The sequence below is a fragment of the Apodemus sylvaticus genome, chromosome 21, assembly GCF_947179515.1.
Source record: "Apodemus sylvaticus chromosome 21, mApoSyl1.1, whole genome shotgun sequence".
NCBI classification, from domain to species: Eukaryota; Metazoa; Chordata; class Mammalia; order Rodentia; family Muridae; genus Apodemus; species Apodemus sylvaticus.
Window position 1 is genome coordinate 4147399 of NC_067492.1, and position 22992 is coordinate 4170390.

General features: G+C 49.5%; 1 protein-coding gene across 2 annotated transcripts in view; it reads right to left on the reverse strand.

The window, feature by feature from the left end:
• Disc1 (DISC1 scaffold protein) overlaps positions 1-22992 on the reverse strand; it is a 211066-nt gene that overhangs the window by 42750 nt on the left and 145324 nt on the right. For both annotated transcript variants that reach the window (XM_052166730.1, XM_052166729.1), the window contains exon 10: positions 2522-2582. In XM_052166730.1, coding sequence (XP_052022690.1) covers positions 2522-2582 — 61 coding nt within the window. The remainder of the gene's footprint in view (positions 1-2521; positions 2583-22992) is intronic.

Here is a 22992-nt window from a genome sequence, read left to right on the forward strand (position 1 = left end):
CCTACAAAAGGGCGAGGGTGGGGGAGTTGGAGGGAGAAGGAGGGAGAGAGAGGAGGGGGAGAGGGAAGATGGTGGGGGGAGAGGGAGGGAGAGAGCGGGGGGACTTCTGTGTCAATCACTGGGTAGAAACTGATGATCTTCTGGTTTCTTGGTTTTGTTTTGGTTTTGGTTTTGTTTCTTTTGAGTTTGGTGTGTGTGTCTCACTGGCTGGGAACTCACCAATCAGTCTAGACTGGCTGGCCAGTGACCCCCAAGGATTCCACCTGTCCCTGCCAGCGTAGTTGAAAGTCTCAAGGGCACACCATCAAGCTGGCTTGCTATTCAGCCTGTAGTCTAGGGATCAAATACAGCTCCTCATGGCTTCAAAGCCAGCACTTTACCAACTGAGCTGTCTTTCTTGCACCACAGTAAAAACCCCTGAGCCAAGAAAAGTTGTGGTGGACACCTGTAATCTCAGCCGTGGGAGCCTGGAGTGAGAGGGCCTGGGTTCAAGGCACACTTAGGATGCAGAAAGAGACCCTCGAAAGAAAGAAAGAAAGAAAGAAAGAAAGAAAGAAAGAAAGAAAGAAAGAAAGAAAGAAAGAAAGGAAGGAAGGAAGGAAGGAAGGAAGGAAGGAAGGAAGGAAGGAAGGAAGGAAGGAAGGAAGGAAGGAAGGAAGGAAGGAAGGAAGGAAGAAACCGCAGGCAAAAAGTTAGAATTCTTTAATATTTCCTTTGACTCACTCTGAAGGCTAACAGAAAATGTGTGACAACTGAGAAGATGGAAGTTAAAGCCAATTTCTGCCCTGAGGGAAAGAGCTAAACCAACGCAGCCATGTTTGCCATTACTTCTGTAACAGCCAGAAGGGGACACTGAGTGGGCGGGGCTCCTTGGAGTGGCTTCGTTGTGGTTTTTGACATTCTACTGTGTGCCACAAAGATGGGATGCCAAGGCACATGGGTCTGGACATTATCTATACCTATATCTAGATATACCTATATCTATATATCTCTATCTCCATCTCTATCTCTATCTCTATCTCTCTCTCTATCTATATCTATATCATCTATATCTGTATCTGTATTTATATCTATATCTATCTGTATATCATCTATATATCTTTATATCTACATCTATATAACCTATATCTTGATATAAAAGATCAACCGATATAACGGAAGAGCAAATAAAGAAAAAATAGGGGGGAAGATGGCCAATTCTTCCTGAGGGTTAGTAGGTCATAGGTACAGGGCTTCATTTGCGGAGGTGTCTGTCTGTCTGTCAGTACTTATGCTCCAGGAGTCCTAAGATGGTCCTCTCTCCCTCTCTGCCTTTCTCCGTCTCTACTCCCTCAACTCCCCTCCCCAAGCCCTAAATAAACTCTATTCTATGCTATATCTGTTGAAAGGCTGGTACCTCAGGGGGAAGGGATGCCTCAGCATGGGCCCGCAGAGGTCTCTCCAAGAGACTAAGATGACTGTAAGTCATACCTCAGGTGGCCTGCATGCCTGAAAAAGAGGGTATCAGGAATAAGATGGAGAGAGGCATGTCGGGACGCCCCTCCCAGTACATGGCAGGAAAGCCAGCCCTGGACCCAAGCCCCTGCATACACTCCTGACACCCAGTCCATGATGACCAGCTCTGACAGGGCTTTTTCCAAGACTAGGTGTGGCAAGGTCAGTTGGTGGGGTGGAGGGACTTGGCTTGCAACCTGAGGCTAATCCCAAACCCCAGCATCCTGAAGGGAGAGGCCTTGGCACTGTCCTGGCAGACAAAGGTTTAAGGCAAATCTGTTCCAGAGCCACTTAGCAATTTCCAAAATAGTAGCAAGATGCTTCCATAAAACCAAAGTGGCTGCCAGGGAGGAAAGGCGCAGACGACATTGTGGAACTTGTTCCCTTAATTAGGACCAGATCCCGCTGGCTGGGGTTTATTTCCAGAAGTAGACATCCCAGCAAACCAGAGACAGCTTGACGGCTGCAGAGTCCCTAATGCTCCTCCGATCTGAATTCCTAATTGGGTTTATAAAGAAAAAAAAAAGAAGAAGAAAAAGAAACAACCAGGAATTTTCATGCTGGTTTTGATTTGGGATTCAGAACAGAACCAACAATGCAGATTCCTGCATTGTTCTGCGTGTAAACTGACTCACAGTCCTTAAGACCCCCGAAAGCAAAAGCAGACCCTGTAGCCAGGCAGCCACGCAGTCAGGCAGCCGTGCAGTCAGGCAGCCAGCGTGAATTCTCTGCTCAGTGTCCCAAAGAGGCTTTTCTTATTCCAGAGATGTGAGAGCTGCCCTGCATTCTTGCCAAGATGCTTTTAAACATTCTAATCTATTTGCTTTGTCAAAGGGGAGCCTGGGCTATGCGAGAGAGAAGAGATGTTGGAGCAGCACCTGCTCCTCCCCTGGGGTGCCGGGTGTTTTCCTGCTTTCTTTGTTATTGTGTTATAAAGATTGACTGGCCCCTTCCCTTGCCTTCACTGAATTCTAATAAAGCAAGCAGATATACCCAGAGTCTGTAGGGCAGAACCACCCCCCCTTACCTGTTCAGCTGACCCTCCAGCACTTCCATGGACTTTGCAGTGTTTGCCTTCACGCGAGTTTCTGCAAGAAAAACCCAACATGAGCACAGTTGTAGCCCAAACTGAGAGAAAAACCACAAACGCTCATTTAACAGCTGAAAACAAAGGATGGTTGGTCAAGGGTCTAATGATAACAGCATGTTGTGTTTGGAAGGCCCGCAAGTCCATCCGAGTGGCTGCCTGGAGACGTGCACTGGAGGTATGCAGAGGCTCCAATCGTGCGGAGCTGCAGCCGGTTGGGCCACCCTGGCTTGATACTGTCACAGGTATCACTGTCAGCCCGTCACTGTGCATGGCAACACCTCCCTTCTAAAACAGATAGCCTCTGTTAATGAAAACTGGTATGCACTCACTGTTTATAAACAAACTGGGCTTTCAAACTAATACTTTGGTAAACAAATTAGATACTAAATGCTAGACTCCACGTTAAGCTTCAGATGTGGAATGCCCTCCAGAGGACTGCTGTTTGAATGCTTGGTCTCCAGCTATCAGAAGTGGGTCCCTGTTGCCAGCTCTGCCAGTGGTACCTGCTTCTGACTCCACCCCAAGCTTTCTTCTTCCTGATCCACCAATATGTAAGAATCTGAGCCCCATGCTCACACTGCTAGAGAGTGTGTTCAAAGGGAAGTCTGTTGCCAAAGGTGTGCCTTGAAGTTAATGCTTTTGCTTCAGCCTGACCAAGATGATTATGGATTCAGCCATCCCCTTTCTGCCCCACCCCCCAGCCCCACCAGGATGACTGTAGACACAGCCACCCCTGTGTCCACAATAGCCTGGCCCACCATGATGGTCTCTGAAACCATGAGTCAAAATAAAATTGTCTGGAAGGTGGCTCTGGGCAAAACAAGGATGGATATGATCAAAATACGCTGTAAGAAATTCTCAAAAGGGTTAATAAAACTATTATATGAAAATATGAAGAGACCTCTTTTCCCCTGAAGTTCTGCCAGCAGAAATGTAACTAATACCTCAGTTTCTGTGGCCTCATGGCCTGATGACGTTTCTGGGGATGTTCAAATGGCTTCCTGTGCTTTCCAACTAGCCTGGAGGCTGATACCTGGGCAGATCGATGTTGGGATAAGAGTCTCCTGCCCCTGAGTACATGCCGCCACCACACTGAAGCCCACTGCACTGAACTAGGCAGTCTAAGAGCACCTTGCAATATGCGTAGTCAGTTCACAACCCTCAAATCAGGCCAGAGTGTGGACACGGAGTCTAAGTACCAACACTGGCTGAGAACAGGGTCCATCTTGTCTTCTCATGTCCCTGCTTGTCCATCCTGAGTCTGCTAAAGACTGGTGGTCCCCAGAACAAGGGAGGATGCTCAGGGGATGCCAAAGGGAACAGCCAGGGGCCCTCAGGCTCTTACAGGGGAGAGACGCGAAGCAGTAGTCCCTACTTGCCAACTGAATCCAGTATTCAGATTATGCTACTATTAGAATGGAATTCGAATAATTAGTTTAATGACTCCAAATTAAGTGGAAGCTAATTGATAATTGAATATGGCAGATTTGTGAAAATATTTAGCAGAATACACGCCACGAGCATAGGTCTGTGTTAAAGGTGTTTAACCTAGGGCCCATTTCATGTAAGGCACTATATCTAGTATTATTTGTGTGTGCATGTGTGTGTTCATGTGCTTGTGGGTGTGTGTGTGCACGTATGTGTGTATGTGTGTATATGTGTGCATGTGCATGTGTATGTGTGTGTATGTGCATGTGTGTATATGCATACGTGTGTGTGTATGCATACGTGTGTGTATGTGCATGTGTGTGCGTGTGTGTGTGTGCATGTGCTTGTGTATGTGCGCGTGTATGTGCATGGGTTGCACGTGCTTGTGTGTTGTGTGTATGTGCATGTGCTTATGTATATGAGCATGTGTATGTGTGTATATGTGTGCATGTATATGCATGTGTGTACATGTGTATATACATGTTCATGTGTGTGCATGTGTGTGCATATGTGTGCATATGTATGTGAAGAAGACAGAGGTAGCTATCATGTGTCTTCCTCAGTCACTCTCCATCTTACTTTTTGAGACTGGGTCCTCTCCTGAGCCCAGAGTTTTCTGATTTGACTGACCTCTTCTCCAGTGAGCCTTGGGGAATCCTGCCTTTCCAGCTCTGGAATGGCAAGAGCTGCCACCATGCCGCCCAGCTTTTACATGAGTGCTGGTGTTGAACTCTGGTCTCCCTGTGTTCTTAGCAGGTAATTTACCTACCGAGCCATCTCCCCAGCCTCCTGTGCTTGGTGTTACTTAAGTATAGAGAGTATCTAGCATCAAGGCACCCAGAGGGCCAGGCTAACTAGCTAACAAGCTGGTACATTTGCTTTTTTTTTAGTTTAAATCAATTTATTTTTTATTTTCACTTTTATTTTTGAGTCAGGGTTTCTATGTAGCTCTGGCTGTCCTGAACTCATTGTCTCAAACTCAAGAGATCTGCCTGCCTCTGCCTCCTGAGTGCTGATGTCAAAGGTGAGTGCCACACCTACCTACTTTTATTTATTTATTTATTTACAGGTCTCACTATGTAGAAGCCTGGATGGCCTGGAACTTGCTCTATAACCAGGGTGACTTCAAACTCTCAGAGATCTTCCTGCCTCTGCCTCCTGAGTGCTGGGATTAAAGACACGTGCCACTATAGCCAGCTGTTATTACATTTTCTAACCATACTTGTTTTTATTTTATGTGTATGTTTCCCTGTGTGTGTATATATATACCTTTTCTTTAGATGCAGACACACACACACACACACACACACACACACACACACACATTCCATAACAGAAGTAAAAGTAAGTTATCAGATTTCAAAGCTCAATACTCCAGCACCGATTTAGCCAAAAATTAACTTCCATTTAGTAAAAACAAACAAACAAAAAAATTCAGAAGGAAGATGAGAAAACCAAAGCAAAACTGGAATCCTGACAAATTTCAGATATCCAAGCCACTTGCCATCCTCCAAGTTTGTCTGGAAAATTAAACCATGTACGGAAATGCAGTGTGGATCCCAGCAACTCAAAAGCCCGGGGATGGCAGAAGTTGAGGGCGATGATCCTGAAGCCAAGCTGTCGTGGCACATGAAACAGAAGGTGACTGTACAGGCCCCGGAGGGCTGGGAAAATCCTTTCTGCCAAGCCGTTCCACACGCGTCTAATATCACACTCAAAGGCAGGATATGAGCGCCACCACAGGCCATCCCCCGGCCTCCATGTTTTAACGTTCATATTCATCTTGGTTCACTCTTCCAGGCTGTGTGTGTTGAGCCTGTGGCCACACAGCAGCTGTTCAACTGCTTCTTCGTGCCTGCAGAGTAGTCAGGACTGCAGTGGTACGGGTGGTTCTGACTGGATAGAGCTCTTGAGAGAGAACCTGAAGCTGGAAGCTCATCACCCTCCCGGGTTGGTAGATACTCCTTATAGAGTGTCTCCAGAGCCAGAAGCGTCACCAAGCTGTACTGAACATTGCAAAGCATTGCTCAGATTGTGGGCTGCTACTCGAGCTGCCCTGTCTGCTCCTCTAGTGAGGGGATTTGCAGAGAGAAAAGACAATGGTTGGCTGTGGGTCCCAGAGAATGAAGATGTGCTAACAGAAAGGGTGTCTCTCTGGAGCTCCAGCTAACACGGCTGACATACCAGATCCTTTGTCGGCACCATGAAAACCATATCACGATGGACTCAAGAAAGTCAGGCTGCTTAGAACTGGTCCAATAGCAGAGTCTAGATAACTCTTGAGTGATCAGCCATGGATGGGCAGTCAACATCAAATTCCCAAACTCCACAGGAGAGAAGATGGGGATGGGACCTGTGAGGTACTGATTTCTGGATATTGGTACTGATTTCAGCACGACTGTTGTAACACATCAACTCGTAATAGCTACTGTCACCTACCGGAGACACATAAGATCAAGCCAGACAAAATTCCTATATGACGGGGAGGCCTTGGAGGCCCTGCCCATATTGGAGGAGCTGTGGCAAGTTGATCGATATTGAGGGAGGAGGGTAAGGAGAGTCACCACCCTTTGAGGAGGTGGTCACTGGTTGGTTGTTTATGGCCAGCGGAAGGCCACATATTCATCTACAGATGGGTGGTGCTAGCTGGACTCAGGGAGTTATTAATAAAATAAGAAGATATGAAGCTGGAAGAAATTGAGAACCAGGGCACCTTAGGGAACTGAATGGATGCAGGATAGATGGCCATGAGCCATGTATACATCCATGTACACATATTGTGTAAATGTATGGAATGTTCACAGAATAAAAAAAAATATTGTCCCAAAAGAAAAGAAAGCAAAGCAGACCAGTGGCGGGAGCCATCACAGGGTGACCACAAAAGCGAGAGTGAGCCTCAGAGAGAGCCACTCCGGGCAGCAGACCTTCTGGGTCCCTCGGGGAGGGAGGTAAGGCCTAAGGCCTACCTCTGAGGGGGAGAAAAGAGACTTGGAGGAAGGGACCTGAGAGAGAGGTCTTGGAGGATTTTCCTGGTGCCTGAGTGGGCATGGGTAATTTAGAACAGCCATGGCATGTAACATGAATACTGGGCATTGTGGGCTCACTTCACCTTCCCGCTAGTCTCCCAGTCATCTCCCCCAGCCTGCATTGATTATTTGGTGGAGCACATGATCACACACAGAAGTAGGATGGGGTCACTAGAGGACACAGTCTGCCTGGCAGGACAGGCTCCATGCCCCCATCACGCTATCACAGCCACACACGTGAGTGGATCTAAGGCTGGAGTCCCTCTTGCGTCTTTCTCTGAGCCAGGTAGGACCTCACACCGTAAGCCTGTAAGTAGCATCAAAGACCACCGTGTGAAAACATCCTCGGAGCAGAACGGTCCAGGGTTACTCTGAAACCTTCCTGTTCGGGAAGGAAGAACAGCCAATACTCATGCTCAGCTTCCAATCTACCCTGTGGGGTGTCGGGAGGCTGAACTCCCCTGTGCCAGACTGTCCCCCGAGCCCAGTGCACACCTCAAGACAATGCCGACCTTCTGATGCTCACAGCAGAGGCAGAAGGGGGGACAGCGGGAAGGAAAGGAGCCTGTGGAGGTCAGGGAGCTGCTGTGAGCTTGGGCTGTGCAGGGATAAAGTCCAGACTCCACCTGCCAAGTTTGTCACCAGCTAATTGGGTATCACAGGACCTGGTGATCCCCACTTTGCCGGATCCACCCAAGTTTCCTCCAAGCCATTTCCTGACGTCCTTCAAGCACACACAGCCTGAGGTCAGCAAGCGTCAAGGACACAACCAAAGCCAACTGCTCACAGAGTATGGAGCAGGTCAGAAAAACGCTAACGCTCTCAGCACTAAACGGCTTCACTTCCAGCCTGCCGCGCATCCTCACCAAATGTTCCCTTGATGGAGAGACGGGCTGCCCGTCCTCCATCCCTGCTGACAGCAGCAGTTTCCTGGAGCTGCTTTTCTGCTTCCCGGCGCATTTGAATGCGTTGAAGTTGTGACCTAGAGATTAATTTACAGTATTTTGAAAGTTGCTTACAATGTTGGTTTATTTCCCTTACCTAGCAACATATGTGTGAGAAAACATACTCTGTATTTTCTTCTGTCAACAAGTGCGTGGATGCATGCATGTGTACATATATATGCATATGCAGGCTTGACCACATGCATACCTGCTCATGTGCTTATACATGGATGTGCCTGCTTCACGTACACATATGTTCTTGTAAGTTTACAAGCATGTTTGCACTCAATGAACCCATATGCTGGCATGTGCACACGCCTGCTCATGCGTGCTATGTGAGCGTGCAGGCATGTGCACACACAGACATAATTATAATTCTCTTCACTCCCTTTTGTCAGATGGATCAAGGCATGCAATCCGCACCTTTCTTTTGAGATGGAAAAGGATCTTAAAATATTTGCGGTGGGAAAACAAATCCGTGTTTTATCCTCTTAGCGAGGGAAAGCAAGCCCACCCTGGGCGCTGGCGGGACAATTTCTGCACATCATTACTGTTCTCACAGGGCTGCTCTGAATCCCTTTGAGGATAGGGATTTAAGGCCCAGGGTTCTGAGGAGAGAAAGGAGAAATTCCACCGCAGCTCAGAGATACCAAAGCCCAGGCTTTGCCATGTGTACGGAGTCACCGCCCAGCTGCCCAGAAGCACCACAGTGGGTTTTGCTGAAAAGATTCTGACTCATGAGGGAAATCCCGCTGTCCTCCTAGCGGGAATACCACAGCCACGCCACTCTGTGGGCTGCGCTCCACCACCCCAGGAGGGGGACCCTGCAATACTGGAAAGAGTGCAGGGTCAGTGGGCTGGGGGCAGCTTTATTAATAATGTGCTTACATGTCTGAGGCCTGAGCTTCCTCTCCAGCATCCATATAAAATGCTGTAACTGGTGGTGCACACTGTAACACTGGTGGCACAGACACAGGCGAGTCCTGGTACCTGCTGATCATCCAGACTGGCAGGATCCATGAGCTCCAGGCTAAGAGGAGACCCCGTCTCAGAACATAAAGTAGGCATCCTGAGAAAGGACGCCTGAAGTTATTGTCCGGCCTTTACATGTGTACTGATACACAAGCATCCACCTGCACATGTATATATACACAGACAGACACACACACACAAACACATGGATGAAGTACAGCAACATGAGGAATCTTCTTGCTCTGCATCAGCTGCGGGAGGCACATCTGTCTCCACAGTGCTCCGAGTGAGCAACCCCCAACAGCAGCAGGCCTTAGGAAAACAGAGCTTCCAAACGCTGCCAGCTATTCTAGGGCCAAGAGCCTACTCTAGCTACCCTCCCATGTCTCCACATAACATGCTGCCCCTTACCCTGTGTACTGGCTGGGTTTGTGTGTCAATTTGACACAGGCTGGAGTTATCACAGAGAAAGGAGCTTCAGCTGGGGAAGTGCCTCTGTGAGATCCAGCTGTGGGGCATTTTCTCAATTAGTGATCAGGGGGGGAGGGCCCCTTGTGAGTGGTGCCATCCCTGGGCTGGTATTCTTGGCTTCTATAAGAGAGCAGGCTAAGCAAGCCAGGGGAAGCAAGCCAGTAAGAAACATCCCTCCATGGCCTCTGCATCAGCTCCTGCTTCCTGACCTGCTTGAGTTCCAGTCCTGACTTCCTTTAGTGATGAACAGCAGTGTGGAAATGTAAGTTGGATTAACCCTTTCCTCTCCAACTTGCTTCTTGGTCGTGATGTTTGTGCAGGAATAGAAACCCTGACTGAGACAGCCTGGAACATGGACGTCTCCCTGTGCAGCTGCTGATCTTCCTCGCTCCACCCTGCCATGTGCCAGCACGCCTGAAACAGACCGCTCCTCACCACACTTGCCCTGGGCCTGAGCCCATAGACCTTTCCTCCTGGAGTGTCCCAGCATGACGGAACCAACTATGGAGAATGCTGGTCTCTGAAGATAGTAGTAAAGGCCTGGGTGAGGACAGCTGGCAGTGGCAATCTACTCAAAGACAGCATGAGAACGTAGCTGACTCTCTGAATGTAGGCAAAGGAGGAGAGAGAAGGGTCTGGATAGCTCCTGGGCCGGGCTACCATGTTCCATTGTCCCCCCCATGCTGGGCCACCATCTTCCATTGTTTCCCCCACCCTGATGCTGGGCCACCATCTTCTGTTGCCCCCCCCCATGCTGGGCCACCATCTTCTGTTGTTCCCCCCATGCTGGGCCACCATCTTCTGTTGTTCCCCCCCATGCTGGGCCTCCATCTTCTGTTGTTCCCCCCCATGCTGGGCCTCCATCTTCTGTTGTTTCCCCCCCATGCTGGGCCTCCATCTTCTGTTGTTCCCCCCCCATGCTGGGCCTCCATCTTCTGTTGTTCCCCCCCATGCTGGGCCACCATCCTCTGTTGTTACCCCCCATGCTGGGCCACCATCTTCCATTGTTTCCCCCACCCTGATGCTGGGCCACCATCTTCTGTTGTTCCCCCCACCCTGATGCTGGGCCACCATCTTCTGTTGTTCCCCCCCCATGCTGGGCCACCATCTTCTGTTGTTCTCCCCACCCTGATGCTGGGCCACCATCTTCTGTTGTTCCCCCCCCATGCTGGGCCACCATCTCCCGTTGTCCCCCACCATGCCTCCATTGTTACCTCTGGAGTCAACACAAGACCATTTGTCCTAAGGCCATGACTTGGCTCCCACATGCTCACTACCCAGGCATCCTCCTCAAATGCCTCCTGATTCTACCCACCTGCACCCTCTCTGGTCCTCCCGATTCTACCCACCTGCACCCTCTCTGGTCCTCCCGATTCTACCCACCTGCACCCTCTCTGGTCCTCCCGATTCTACCCACCTGCACCCTCTCTGGTCCTCCTGATTCTACCCACCTGCACCCTCTCTGGTCCTCCTGATTCTACCCACCTGCACCCTCTCTGGTCCTCCTGATTCTACCCACCTGCACCCTCTCTGGTCCTCCTGATTCTACCCACCTGCACCCTCTCTGGTCCTCCCGATTCTACCCACCTGCACCCTCTCTGGTCCTCCCGATTCTACCCACCTGCACCCTCTCTGGTCCTCCCGATTCTACCCACCTGCACCCTCTCTGGTCCTCTAGATCTTGCTTTCTAGCCTTGTGGCTCCTACAGAATCTTTAAAATCTCCAAACCATCCCGGTTACTGTGGTGGCTTGAATAGGTGTGGTCACAGACATTCAGAATCAGAATGAATCTGTTTAGGTGTAAGATGCGCAGTCCTTCCCCAGCTCTGCTGGCTGTGGAAAGACCAAAGGAATCAGCCAGAGCCCCCTCCACAGAGATTCGCCCAGCCGAGGAGGAGGTAAGAACATGACAAGCACTTGGATCCTAAGAGAAAACTGTGCCCCTCCAGGCAGCGATGTCACCTGCTCTGGATCACATAGACAGCAGGTTCACAGCCCCTCACCCTACAATGCTAAGGAATGGGAATAAGAAACCTTCAGAAGGAACAGTTCCAATAACTATGAGTTTAACTTACACTCTACAGCAAAAAGCAAAGACCCTAGTGTGCACTGACCCCAGTGAGGGACGTGTCTGCGGTGCAAGCGTGAGAACACAGAGGTTCCTGGGTGCACTGGGCATCCAGCCTGGCCTAGCTGGTGAGCTCCAGGTTCTATGAGAGAAGCTGTCTCAAAAAAAAGGTGAAGAATGACTGAAGAAGGCATCTGATATCAACATACACACACAGGCACGCACATGCAGATACATACATGTACACATACACATGCATATACACACACGTGCAGATACACATACTCACACAAAGACATACATCACCTAGATGTACAGGCACATACACACACATATATATGCATATATATATATATATATATATATATATATATATATGCAAACACATATACTCAGACATACATACATCACCCAGATTATACATGCACATACATACACACATATATAGACTCACACAAAGACATCCCCCAGATACACACACACACACATATATATACTCAAAGATATATATCACCCAGATGCACACCACACACACACACAGAGAGACTAAACTGATAAAATACTCCACATACACCTTAAAAAGATCACACTCCAAATTGAGTCTAGTTCTATGCACCTTTCTGGCAGCCCTGTCTGAACCTGCTTCCCACCTGTGGCAGAGCCAGGGCAGCAGATCAGTTGGGAGGCAGGATGGAGGCTAGCGTGCTCAGCATATTGCACACAAGCAGCCTGTGGTCCCCTCAGCAAGAGTGGAGGGGAGCAGCAATTCAGTCAGAATCTCAATTCAGTCTCTCAATTCAGAAATCACATTTGGTTTTCTTCTAAAATGGAAACTGAACAGCACAAAACAATCTGCAGTATCCCACTAGCTACAGCCAGCTCCTTTCTCCCTCCTCCCCTCCTTCCTCTCCTCCCTCCTCTCCTCCCTCCTCCCCTCCCTCCTCCCCTCCCTCCTCCTATCCTTCTTTTCCTCTCCTGCCTACCCCCAGGAGCACAAGGTTCATGAGAATTTAAAAATAGCCTAACAGATTTCGAATAGAGTACACTAAATGGGTCCATTTTCCACGCCTTTCATTTTGTATTATGCGCTGGTTGTCTGAAAGCACATGGAGTGAGCGAGGAGGATACGACATTTAAAATCTAATTTTCAGAAATTGGGTCCTAAGGCAGAACAGCAAAATGCATTTACACGTAGAGTCCTGCCTGCAAATCGATACTGGCAGAAGTCTTGCTCGCTAGTCCGACAGCCTGGCCTCAACTCACAGAGCCACAGAAACCAATTCGCTCACTCGGCAGGTGTCTAGCGGAGTCCCTGCTAGGTGCCAGGTGGCTCTCCTGGTCCCCGCCGTTCCTGTACTGTACGTTCTGTGGCCCTGAGGACCTTGTGAACTGATGAGAGAATGGCATGGTTACAGGGTCTTTACCACACGATGGCTGGGGGTGGGGGGCGACTGTTTCCTCAGAGGCTGAGGACAGGTGAAGGGGCGCGCTGCACTGAACCCTACACAAGGAAGAGGAGGAGGGCGTGGCCTATAGCAATTTAGTAGAATTGGATTCTACTCAAGCAGCCAAGAGCTCACATGCAAGAGCGGGGGATGTGGGCCTGGGAGCGCCCAGGATGATCTCGGAAAGTAAGGATGAAGGGACACCGTGAGAAACAAGGGTGAGGCAGGCGGCGGAGGGCACATCTGTGTTAAGTCCTCTGTGGGGACTGTGCCTTTGTCCAATAACAGAGAAGCTGGCGCTGTGTAGCCCTGGCTGTCCTGGAACTCGCTCTGTAGACCAGGCTGGCCTTGAACTCAGAAATCCAACTGCCTCTGCCTCTGCCTCCCAAGTGCTGGGATTAAAGGCCTGCACCACCTCTGCCTGGCGGTCATTCAAGTCTTTACTATAGGAGGGCAGCCTGCATGCTCCTGGTCCAGTGAGGGGCATTGTGGCTGGATTGAACTGGATCTGCCTACCGAGCATTACAGTGAGGCTGCAGGAGTCTGAGATGTGACCATGCGTGGAAGGTACTTGTCTGGTTCAGTGACATGAATGCAGCCATCTTGAGTGATAACCTCCACCTGAGTGACCCCTACCACTACCAAGTGTGACCCCTAGCTAAACCTGAGTGACCCCTGCCACTACCGGGTGTGACCCCTAGCTACACCTGAGTGACCCCTACCACTACAGTGTGACCCCTAGCTACACCTGAGTGACCCCTGCCACTACCGAGTGTGACCCCTAGCTACACCTGAGTGACCCCTACCACTACCGAGTGTGACCCCTAGCTACACCTGAGTGACCCCTACCACTACCGAGTGTGACCCCTAGCTACACCTGAGTGACCCCTACCACTACCGAGTGTGACCCCTAGCTACACCTGAGTGACCCCTACCACTACCGAGTGTGACCCCTAGCTACACCTGAGTGACCCCTACCACTACCGAGTGATGCCAGTCACTTTTCCTCACATGGTTTAACGAGAAAAGTGTAAACATGTGAACAAGTATCTCTGGTAGAGATACTTGGAGCTTTGCAACCCACCCTGGGGGCGGGAGAGCTCTGAGCGAGGGAGGTGCACTCCACCCTGGGTGAGGCCACATCAGTGCATCCCAGGATCCCCGGGGTCTCGTGCCATCTTCGAAAAGATGCATCTGTGAGTGCCCAACCAACTACACTCTGCAATCCTGGATCCATCTGTCTGCGTTCAATGTCACAGCACCACCATGAGTTGGTCCTTCACACGTCGGGACCACTGCTCCAGAACAGGTGGCTTCACACGCAGTGCTAGTTGAGAAGTAGAACTGGCAGACTGTGGCGATAGACTGCACCGGTCCACACGCTCAACGACTTCAACAGTAATGAGAACGGGTAGGATTCTGATGTTTGTCAGCTATGATAAATAGACAAAAATGCATCTATCAAAAGAGACATGAGCTGGTATTCCAGCAGTGGGCTCAGGTAGCTAGTGAAAGAGGTTAATGACCACACCATGTGGCAGAAGCTAAGAGAATATGACCTTGTGCAGCCCAGTAGGGATGAGCTGCCCCTTTTTTGTTTGTTTGTTTGTTTGTTTGTTTATTGTTTTTTGTTTTTTGGATTTGGTTTTTTGGATTTGGGTGTTGGAGACAGGGTTTCTCTGTATAGCCCTGGCTGTCCTGGAGCTCACTCTGTAGACCTGGCTGGCCTCAAACTCAGAAATCTGCCTGCCTCTGCCTCCCAGAGTGCTGGGATTACAGGCATGCGCCACCACTGCCCAGCTGGGCTGCCCTTTTAAATAAGGTAGTAGTACACACAGTGGAATGGTAGAGGTAAAGTTACACACACACACACACACACATACAGAAAGAGAGAGAGAGAGAGAGAGAGAGAGAGAGAGAGCGCAAAGGTACCAGTTGGCCCCTCTCTTGGCGATGGCCAAGAAGAGGATGGAGAAGGCCAGAGAAGGGCTGAAGTGTGTGGCGTTGAATGCATGCTTAGGTATCTGCATTCATGACCCATTGCTCTGACCAAATACGTGACAAAATGCAGGTCTGAGAAGAAAGATTTAACGTGGCCTGTGGCTTGATCAAGAGGGTGGTAGCCATCATGATGGGAAGGCATGGCAGAGTTCATGGAGATGGGAGCAGATGGCTGGGACTGCTCCCCACATGTCAGTGGAGCAGGAGGCAGAAAATCTGGAGCAGGAGCAGGAGCAGCAGCAGCTGACTTCTCACTCGTTTCCTTGTATTTAGCCAGGACCCACTGCACAGGATGGTGCTACCCACATCCAGGACAAGTCTTCCCTCCTTCCATCCCCAAAGCCAGCGTGGCTCACACTTGCAACCTCACCCAACTCCTCTTCTACTTTATCTTGCCTGAGCCAGCCTGAGAAAGCCTTCCTCCCGGAGAGTCCAGGAGGTGTCTCCTTTCAGAATCCACAATGCACGGACGTATGCAGTCTCCGGGCCTTGGAGCAGAGCATCATCCCTGGTCCTGAAGAGTCGCCCATGGACATCCTAGGGCCATTATTCTACCTACCGCACTGGACAGAAAAGGCAGATGGATATAGAATCCCCAAAAGTGGGAACTTTAAAAGATGGTATCTCTGTTGTGACATTTTCATAATTGCTCTTATTGTATATAGTTTATGGATGTTAGAGAAAGAGCCCTTTATTGGACTAACATGGAGAGATGCAGGGATAATCTTTTGTGTACCATGTGGAAGAATTACCTGTCAATAAAAACCTGATGGCCAATAAGATTAGAAGGTGGGACACCCAGCAGAGAGGGGAACTCTGGGAAATAGTCAGGCAGGAAGATTTGACACCAGGACTTGGAGAAAGTCAGACATGACACTGAGGAGAGGTAACCAGCCATGTGGCAGACACAGAACAGTATAAATGAACCCAGATAACTGAGTTCCGAGCTGGCAGGGGAACAAGCCTAGCTTATTGTCTTGGCATTTATTAATAAATAATGAATCACTATTCAGGAGCAGGAGTGTGGGTGGAAATGTCCGAGGTTACAGGGTCAATAAAAAGGGTATCTGCAGGGGTGGCTCAGTCCGTGAGAGTGCTCACTGGGAAAAGAAGAGGCTCCGAGGCCACCTCCTCAGCAGACATTTAAAAGTCAGGCTGTGTGCACATATATCCCTGGAGACAGGCAGATCGTAGGAGCTCGCTGGACAGCAAGCCTAGGCAAAGCTGCAGACTTCGGATTCAGAGAGACACGTCTCAACAAAATAAGGTGGCAAACATTAGAGAAAGACATATGTATGCACTGGCAGAGGTGCGTGAGGACACCACACACACACACACACACACACACACACACACGATTTGAGGGCTAGGAAATGGCTCAGTATGTGGAGATCTTGCTGCACACATATGAGAACCTGTGTTTGGATCCTTAGCACTCACATAAGATCCAGGTACCGCACTGCACAGCTGACAGGGGCAGAGACAAGTGGATCCCTGGAGCCCGTTGACCAGCCAATTAGTCAGAAAAAATAAGATAAACAGAGACTGAAGACACCTAGCACGGATGTCTGGATGTTCACATACACATAAACATGTGCATAGACACACATGTAGGTACACACATATGTAAGCACATGCAAGTAACACATGGAAACTTATAGAGAATCCACAGCCACACTCACACACATGTGAACACATGTTCAGGAATTTGCAATAGGCTTCTGTGCTTCTGTTCCTGGTGACTTATTCACCCTGTGGAAACCGGATCACCTCCTATCACAAGACCTTTCCAAGGAGGCCCTAGCAACCTACAACCACAGCCCCTGCGGCCCACAGACGACCCACCTCTCAGAGAGCCAGCACCAGCAGGGTGAGCCAAGGGGACATTTCAACACAACATCAGGACTTCCAAAGCCCAGCGGGCATGATCGCCCTTCTGTGAGAGAAACCAAGCTTCCTGTGCACCAGAGCCCAACAGCCAAGCCTTCCCTCACAGTCTGCTAAGACTGATTCCCCCTGGTAACCAAGAACACTCAATGCCGGCAGAAAATCCAGCCTCTGGCCCCGTGTTGCCTGGAATTTGTTTTAAGTATTTAAAACACATTAGGCTTGACACCAGAGTGGCTAATAAGTTAATGTCCCAGGTATTGCAGAGGAGGAAAGTATGAAATTATTAGCTTAAAATGATCCCAGGGAGACCATTTCTTCTAACAAGATCATAAAATGCATTTTCTCTGTGAGTCATATATAACTGGCTTGACTATATAATAAAATGCAGGTGCAAGCTTAATGGAAGATAGAGCCTGTTAGGTTGTAGATTAAGGTTCCAGCCTGATATCGCCATTTCTGGGTGGTGTCTGTTGGCTGATATCCTTTCCGCCAAAGGGCCCAGAGATAAGTGTAGCAACTCTGCTTATCACAGGAACATGAGATAAATTCAGAGCTAACTGATAATACCTTAGACCAAAGAGGAGAGATAAGGGGAGTGTAAACTCAAGTTTTGATTCCACAGATGGAATTGGAAAGACCTCAGAGTCCTATGGTTTGAAAGGGGAGCTCACGCCAAGAGACTGTGACAATATATTAATTTTGCTTTTGTTTTATAAACAGGTCTTATGTAGTCCAGGCTGGCCTTGTCCTTGCTTTGTAGCTGAGGTTGACCTTGAACTCTGGATCCCCTACCTCCCTCACACAGGTGCCAGGATTACTCAGTTCATGTGGTGCTAGGGATGGGTCCGTGTATGCTCGGTAAGCACTCTCCTGACTGGAACAGCCAAATACCCGGTCCCATTTTGTTTAAATATGAGAAATAAATATTGAAATTCCTTTGGGTTTGATGTTGGCTGCAGAACAGAACACACAGGCCAGAGACCTCCGCCACTGTCTAGATTAGCTTTGCTCATCTGACAGGACTTAAGGAGACTTTTCTCAGGAGTCTCAACTGAGGAACTGCTCAAAACAGCCTGGCCTGTGGACACGTCTATGAGGGATTGACTTGATTACATGATAGAGACAGTGTATTCGGATGTCTTGAAATCTCTATAGGCATCGCCTGTGATGTCAGACACTCAGGTATGTATTGTATCTTGAATTTTTTCAAAGCTTATTTTTAATGATGGTTCTTAAATGCTTTAACTTCCCTTTTAGCCCACCACCCACCAGAGGTGGTGGGAAAGAAAGGACATGGGGGAAGTGGACCTGTTTAGAAAGGTTCTTTGGAACAGTTCCTGTCTGTGTTGTCTAGAAATCAGCAGTTCAGTTCTCAGTCAGCAGTGGCAGCTCGATCCACTTGCAAACACTTCACGGATACACCAGCAGTTCAGTTTGGTAGAGATGGGATAGCAAACAGGAACCAGCAGCAGTGGCACGACCTAGCAGAGACAGCCAGCCCTCAACCTCAGCTGAGTCAGCAGAAAGGACCAGGGCCAACAGGAACACCAGGAAGAGCTCTCTGCTCTGCTCTCTCAGGGAAGGGAGAATCAGTGAAGACTGCAGACCCACAAGCTTACACAGCTAGCTCTATAAGCAAGTCTTGCTCAGCCCCTGTCACTGTCTGTCGAGTCCTATTTACATGCTCCAAACATTGCATGTCTTCCACAGGTCTTGTCTCAACATGTGTCTTGTCGGAACACATGTGTCTGTCTCAGCTGACATCACGCTGCCAATCAGCCTGAGTCCACACAAGCAACAAGAAGTCAAGACACACCACCAAAAGTTTTTTGGAGCATTTCTCTCTGTAGAGTCCCAACAAAAAGAGCTCAGTTGTACATTATAAGGCAGACCAAGACATGTATGTGACTAGGAAAGAATCCTCCATCACATGTCTTTTCACATGTTTGTTTCAATAGAACATCTCTTCTCCTGTGTCTGCTTCAATGAAACACCCTTCACATGTTTGCCTTAGTAAAACACCACCCAACTCACCTGACTTTACAAAGAACTCTTAAGTTCCCATTTCAGTATATGGTCTATCTCTAGCTCAGGCTTATTGTGAAGCGGTCTGCGGGCTGATCCCAGGGCTCTGTGTGCCCTCTGTCCCTCAGAGTTCATCTAGCCACTCTCTAAGCCAACTCCACAGAAGACAGAAATTCCACAGTCTGCTGGTCCTTGTGTGGGGTGCGGAGCAGGACAGTTCCCAGCATCCTTGCCACCGTTTGGGAAGGAGAGTCAGGTTTCAGTTTCCCATCTATATCCAAGTTAAAGACCCTCTCTCCACATGGGCATTAATGTCACAGACAGTCCATTTATGGAAGAGTCCAGCAACAACTGGCTACAGAAAAGCTCAGCAACTTAGAAAGGGCCTTGAGCACACAAACTAGCATTTTTTGTTTTTTTTTTTTTTTGTGTGTGTGTTTGTTTGGTTGGTTTGGTTTTTTGGATTTGGTTTTCTTTCTTTTTTTTTTGTTTTGTTTTGTTTTGTTTTGTTTTTTCGAGACAGGGTTTTTCTACATAGCCCTGGCTGTCCTGGAACTCACTCTGTAGACCAGGCTGGCCTCAAACTCAGAAATCCACCTGCCTCTGCCTCCCAGAGTGCTGGGATTACCGGCATGTGCCACCAACGCCCTGCTACAAACTAGCGTTTCCATGCCTCACTTACTTATCTGAAAACCACCAGGTCAATGCCCCTCCACTCCCACAGGATTCCAGGAGGTCCACGTCCTCACGACAGATAACGGCGGCCATGGACGCCAGACTCGCTTTCCTCACTTATATCATCAACATCAAAACGGAGGCAACGGCCGGAGGACATTAACCTCCATTTCACACGTTGTTACTCCGGAGTCTTCTAATGGGAGCATAGATTGAGCTTAATTTCTAAAGAAATTTGATGAGGGCTCACCAGGGTCGAGGTGTACTTCTGACAGGCTGCAGGAGGGGTGGGTTTGAACTGGGGGACACTAACGGATTGTGCTGAATGCAGACAGTGCGTTGATCCATGACTGTTCATTTAGGACTCGTCCACGGCCTAAGTTACTCGCCTGGCTTAGGAGGCCCAGCAGACACAGGTGACTGGCTAATGGAGACTCAGTCATCACAGCAGCAGCTGGAGGAGGCTGCATGTCACCGTCCTGGCAGGTCCGCACTTCCCAGCCACAAGGCAGATGGTCCCACCAGAGCGCAGAGGAAGAACAGTCTTTGAGATGAGACAAGGAGAGAAACAAGCAAACCTGGACCCATTGGCAGGCGTGTCCCCCGGCTTCAGATCCATGTTTTTACCTGTGCAAGAAGGCTAAGGCCCAAGTGGGAGCCACATCAGAGTGATCAGTCAGCTCACGTGGACACGCAAGCACACAGACTGTATCGGAACAGACAGAGTTTCATAGCAGACCTGATGCCACAGGCTCCCCGTGAAATCCCCATGTGACCTCAATATGCCACCAAGCTTTTCTGCCCTCTTGTCTGGGATATTTAAACCACATGATCAAAGGCGCCAGTGGGTCAGAGACCAGTGTTGGGGGGGTGGGGGGGGTGTAATGGGAACATTCTGACAGCTAAAAGCACCCCCCTCCTTTTTTCTTCTCTTCTGACAATGACAGTAATGGGCAAGTTGATCTCAGACTCCCAGATTATCCTGGAGCCTGGAGATTCCCAGCGACCTTGGGCACGCAGCTGGGCTGCCACAACTACCACCCGCCCATGCTGGACCTCTGCTAACAGCAATCCCCCTGTCTCATTCAGGTTCCCAGCCAAGTCAGGAAGCAATCCGGCAGCTCTGTCCTCCTCACCAAGTGCTCCTTGCGTAGACCAGAACCTGAGGGGACAGGCAACACACTTGACCTTAAAAAGGCCAAGAAACAGAGAGCTGGAGATGCAGCAGCAGCCTGCTAAAGGGATGAATACAAAAGAGACGTCCTGTGTCTGCTTCCAAAGTGCCATTCCCGGGCTCAGGAGAAAACCCTCTTCCCTTTTCCCTCGGCGCTTCTGCCTTCTGGAGACTCTCTCTTTGGCTCAGGTTCCGTGAGCCTCCCGGGCTTCCTGGCCCAAATCAGCTACAGAACAGTCTCCAGCCCCATCTGCCCGCTTGCTCTGAGCTCTTTACCATGGAGCCTCTGACAAGCTCATGGTTTGCACACTTTCAGAGGAGGCTTGTCTGTGCTGCATGTGGGGGTGGGGAAGTGCCACCAGGTGCCCACAGAGCCTGGGAAGAGCAGCTGTCCAGCAAACAGAGGCCACACCACCAATGGCTTCAACCATCCCTACAATCTGGGGTGAAAAGTGCATTCTTTGGACTGTAGGGCTATATTGTGACAGAGACTGCTTGGGACAGGATTTCCATATTTTGTCTGGAGCCAGAGTGGGAGTCAGGGGGTGGGGCAGAGGAGGCGTCACAAGGACAGTGGCACTCCTGTGGGCCAAGCTCCAGGGAAGTTAAGTACCTTCTAGACACGAGGGCGCAGCCTTTGTGTGGAGGACACCTGAGAGAGAACAACACTCCCTGACAATGCCATTGTCCCTCACACAGGACTTATTGGACCCGGAAGCCTCTTGAGCTGCTGTGGGGCTCTCCTCTGTCTTCCCAGCACTAGAAAAGCTGAGAGGTGAAAACGGCAAAGAATTCGAGGTCCACTTAGGTTACAGAGTGAGTGCCGGACATTCTGAGGTACAGAGTGAGATACTGCCTCAGAATGGAGTGATGTTAGATAGACTAAACCCACAGAGCCTCTAGCAGGGTGCCAACAGTATCTTAGGAACTTGGCATAGGGCACTCGTTAAGGATCTGTATCCATTCCTTTCCTATTTGCTGTGATACGGCGCCTTACAGTCTTGGCCTGTCTGACCTATGACTGAGACCCAGAGAAAGGCTGAGAGCAGGAAATGCTGGCCATGTGGACAGGTGGGTAGGGAGGTCAGCTTCACAAAGAAATAGTCTCCACCATAGAAGAGCGGCATGGGCCTCCTCATCCCGGTGGCATCAGATGCGATACCAGAACAGAATCTATATTCGGGATATGAGAAGGTTCCAGACACTTCTGCTACTATGCATGAGGACGCTGCAGCAGCCTGTCATATAAATATCTGTCTACAAAATAACCAATAGTAACAACCCAATAACAGTGCTCCCAATGATCCTAGCCTAGATCGTGCAGAGATGTATCATTCTTGGGCTCCGGGTCAGTTTTGTTAATATAAATTGGCTAAAAGTAGCAACCATGTAGAACCCTTCTATAGTAAAGGCTATAAGTTCAGGCTGGGAAGAAGGCCAAACCTGCCCTTTGAAAAGAAGGTTCCTTTGTGGCTGAAGAAAAATTAAGTCAGAAGGAGCCTCCATCCACCACCCATCTGCAAAGCCATGGGGTGGCTGAAGAGACACTTCAGTCCACACACACACACACACACACACACACACACACACGTACACACACACACACTCACACACACAGAGTAAACATACGGTGGCTCTCTGGGATCCCAAGCAAGAATTCCAGGAAGTAGACAGAGTCCTGAGAGCATGCATGAAGCCGTGAAGACAATGCCACATCCCCCTGGGAGAGTCTCAGCCTTCTGATGCAGCTGGCTTAGAGGGGTCACGGCCAGAGTATGAGAGCTGAGTTTACCCTTGACCCCTCTCCTCCTCCATATCCAAAAATCCTTAGGAAGTTCAGTGGATGAATAGATCTCTGGCCAGCATCTAAGTCCCAGGGGCTTCCTCTCTTTTTGTTTTCTGAGCTTCCCCCTCCCCTGCCGTGTTAGAGGGCCCTTCCGGCCTAGCCCTTCCTTCACCACATTTTCCTTATATTCAAGACTGAAAACCTAGCCAATAAAACTCTAGCTTATCCACATGCTGGGCCCTGGTTCAGACAGGACAGTCAAGAGGCTGTGTGACCCAAGCCAACTTGTAAGATCACCTTGAACCTTGTGGTCAGCAAATCACTCTGGAGAAAAGACACAATGTGAGGGTGGGTCTCGGAGAGCAGCCTGCGCCCCGGAGGCAAGCTGCAGCTCATACATATAAACCCACATCCTGCATCCGTCCACCCTAGACTACACTCAGCTTTTCCCAGGAGTGACATACCAGTGTCCCTGTGTAAGCCTGCTTTCAACATGGGCTAC